This window comes from Montipora foliosa, chromosome 11 (genome assembly GCF_036669935.1).
Source record: "Montipora foliosa isolate CH-2021 chromosome 11, ASM3666993v2, whole genome shotgun sequence".
In the NCBI taxonomy this organism is placed as follows: domain Eukaryota; kingdom Metazoa; phylum Cnidaria; class Anthozoa; order Scleractinia; family Acroporidae; genus Montipora; species Montipora foliosa.
Window position 1 is genome coordinate 39855023 of NC_090879.1, and position 3523 is coordinate 39858545.

The 3523-nt window shown below is 38.6% G+C and overlaps 1 protein-coding gene across 1 annotated transcript; it reads right to left on the reverse strand.

The window, feature by feature from the left end:
• Positions 1-1065: 1065 nt before the first annotated feature.
• LOC137977033 (putative leucine-rich repeat-containing protein DDB_G0290503) lies at positions 1066-2658 on the reverse strand. Its single transcript, XM_068824331.1, has 2 exons — positions 2533-2658; positions 1066-2091 (listed from the first exon to the last, which is right to left on the reverse strand). The coding sequence occupies exons 1-2, from the start codon at positions 2656-2658 to the stop codon at positions 1066-1068; spliced, it is 1152 nt and encodes a 383-aa protein (XP_068680432.1).
• Positions 2659-3523: the final 865 nt, after the last annotated feature.

Genomic DNA, 3523 nt, shown 5'->3' on the forward strand with positions numbered 1-3523 from the left:
CCGGGTTGTTGGAGGAGATTGCCTTCTTTTTAAGAAAATCTTGTTTTCGGATTTTGTCCAGTAACTCTCTAGTAATCCATGGAGATCGTTTTTTTCGAATTCTTTTGGATTTAACTGGTGCGTGTTTATCGACGCAACCTAGAAACATCTCTTTCCATATACGCCACATTTCATTGGGATCAGAATACAAATCAACATTGGCCCAAGGTAGTTGATTGAGGTCACTTAAAAATTTTCCTCTGTTAAAGTGTTTAAATTGCCGTGTTTCAATCACGCGAGGACCAGTACGGCAGTATTGAGACTTACGTGACAAAAAAAGAAGAGAATGATCACTTATGCCAAGGTGAATGACACCGGAATTTGTAACCTTCTCTGAGGAGTTCGTTATGCATAAATCAATTAATGTTTTTGAGTCCGGGGTGACACGTGTTGGTTCAGTGATTAACTGACTAAGACCATATATATCGAAAATGTTTATCAGATGGGAAGAATTAACTGCAATTGCTTCGGGCAAAAAATTGCAGTTGATATCACCAAGTAAATATAATTCCTTATTTTCCGCGTCAATTTTTGCAATAACATTCTGAAATTCGCTAAATAAATTGGGTGGAGAACTTGGGGGTTTCATACCAAGTACCGACTAGAAATGGTGTACTTTGTGGCTTACTGATTTCAACGAAAAGACACTCCAAAAGATCATTATTTAAATCATTGCGTATTCGATAGTCCAGATTAGTGCGAACGTATGTACATACTCCACCACCATTTTTTCCGTTAATTTTACGATCTTTTCTGACTATTTCAAAGCCAGGTATGTATACTTCGTTATCACGTACTGTAGAGTCTAATTTTGATTCGTTGATATGTAAAATATCAACTTTAGAAGAGGACATAAAAACTCTAAGTTCGTCAATATGAGACAACAGACTATTAATGTTAAGGGATGCTATGGCTGAACCTCGACCAAAGATTGTGGGACAGATGGACTTACCACAGTTGGTATCCTTATGGACATCAGCCGAGTCGGATTCCCAGACGGCAGTATCCTAATCTACACGTAAATGGTTAATGAGATTTTGAGCTAGGCGCATGGTGCCTTTTCTTGTTTAAATGAAGACCACTTTGATTTAAGTGGCTAGTTCTTGAAATGTTAGAGTGGTCAACAAAACCCCAGTTCTTTTGCTGGCAGCATTCCTTAAGAACTTTGTTCACGTCAGGTACTTTACGTGCAAGGGCTTCGTCATCAGATCTATTGATGAGATCGGATATAGATATCATAGCTGAAGATTCAGAGCTGATTGCTTCGGCTAGGTCAATCAGTTCTTCTGCACATTCACGAGGAGTATAGGAGGATCGTAAACTATTGGTTCCCACATGGATAATTAACTCGTCCGGGTTTCTGCGTAGTAGTGGCTTGATATGATCCTTCATGTCTTGCGTTGTGCATCCCAGAAAAATGGCTATCTTAACTTGTGAATTCTTCGACATTTTATGGCTTTGTAGGTATTTGAGAGTAGAATCACCCGCTATTATGACTTTCTTCTGACGGTTGGGCTGTGAATGATCAAATTGATCTGACGAATTGATTAAGTTGGTGTTTCGCATTCTAATCTCTGAGGACGATGGAGATGTTCTGTGTCCTGTGACAGCGCTATTCCCATTTTGATTGCTTACATTTCTTTTGATTTGATCTTCAATTTGAACTTGAAGAGGCTCAAATCCGTTACGGGTTTGAATTATATTAGCTGGCATTGTTTTCTGGCTATGTTTTGCATTTGTACTTCTCGGGTGCGGCTTTGCCATGGACCAACGATCACTTGATTGTAGTTGATTGGTTTCAACTTCACTCTTTTCTCGCGTAATGATGGTTAGAGCTAACTTTAGAGAATCATTTTCTTGCTGTAATGACAGAACTCGGCTTTCAAGGGACAAACATTTTTCTTCCAACTCATTAATTGCATTGTCTTTTTTGGATATGGTGGATAATAACTTTTCACACTTCTTTTTGTAGTCGAGGAGCTCGACACCTAAAGCATTTCCATCTTGTTTTTGAATATTTTTCATCGACAGAAGCTTTGTATTTTCTTGAACCTGTTTTTGAAGGATCAATAAATCGAGTTTCAATCCCTCAATATCGGCAATGATTTCTGAATTTGGTCACTTTTCAGAACCATTTAGCAGACTCTTGCCATCAGTCGACGTTTGAAAATTACTCTCGCCGCTGTCGGTCTCCTGCAATAGTGTAGATGGTTGAAATGATTGTTCAGTGGAGCTCAGAGAATTGGCATCTTGCGTTTCAGCTATGTTTCTCGGTTTCTTGTGAATTAATTCCATCAGCTTATCCTTTAAAGCCAGACCATCGCAGCCTTGAAAATTCAGAGTTTGTTGTTTCTTGCTCTACCAATTGATGATAACATTGCCGTTTGAACATTTAAATTGCTTTGTATTCCCGTCAGGCGTTAGCCACTTTCCTTGCAATTTTAAAACATTTTCCACGAATTTCTTTAGAGATTCCAAGTCATTCATCCATACCAACTTTCCATCATTAAGATGAAGACACTCTAGCTCACAAGACTCTGGATTGAGCGAGGAGAACTCGGTTTCTAAAACATGAACAGCACCTGCATCAGAGCTACAAATTGAACGTCCGTCCGCCATGGTTGAGCACAATGTTCACCAAAGTGGTTATTATCCACCACTTTCACCTACACAGTGTTGAATATGTGGATTATATCTAATCAAGAGGAGTCTGAACTTAATTAAAACAATGATTTGTTTACAGTAAATAATATGTGCTGGCGATCATTTCAAATAGGGGGCTTTACTAAACAAGAACAAATAACCAATAACCACTTGTACACTTAACCTGTACTTTACATTTGTTTTTTTTTTGGTAAAACTGTAATTTCATGATTAATAATCACATGAAATTTAGTTTGATGGATTTCAAACATCCATTTCACTGACTATCGAATGATTGAACAAAAAATGCCTTAATAGGCCATTTTACAGTTGTTTGCTCAGCGACCCAGCCAATGAATGGCTGCGAGGCTGCCGGTGACCTTGCATTGATACAAACCTCACTGCTTTTATTATGTAAATTGTGTTGTTGTGATTCTAATTAGTCCGTATTAACATTACAAAAGCACGGAGGTTTGTATCAAAGCAGGGTCACCGGCAGCCTTGCTGGTCTATTTAGAAGTCATTCCAAATGTCATTGCAAAGTAGCTTTCAATAGAAGGTGGGTCTAACTGGAAATATTCTGATGTAGTATTTCCATATAAGCAAGTCAATGCATTTCTTATCAGAGCACATGAGATTATCAGAGACTATGTATTGCTTTCCTACTGCACTCATGCCAATCTTTAAACTGAAAATATGTTGAAATATCTCCAAACAACCACTCCACTGAGATCCTTACACTACTCATTGCTGCGGAGTTAGAGGAACTGCATAGTCCCCCTATCGGTATGGGCACATCAGCTCTTGGCGTAGAGGGTAAGCCGGGTCTCCATAAATGCAA

What these genes read in the sequence shown, in the direction of transcription:
- LOC137977033 (XM_068824331.1), bottom strand. Translation starts at nt 2,658, where the DNA reads ATGGCGGACGGACGTTCAATTTGTAGCTCTGATGCAGGTGCTGTTCAT. An exon ending in ATCTTAATGATGGAAAGTTG is followed by an intron (nt 2,092 to 2,532) that starts GTATGGATGAAT and finishes CTTCAAAAACAG; the next exon opens with GTTCAAGAAAATACAAAGCT.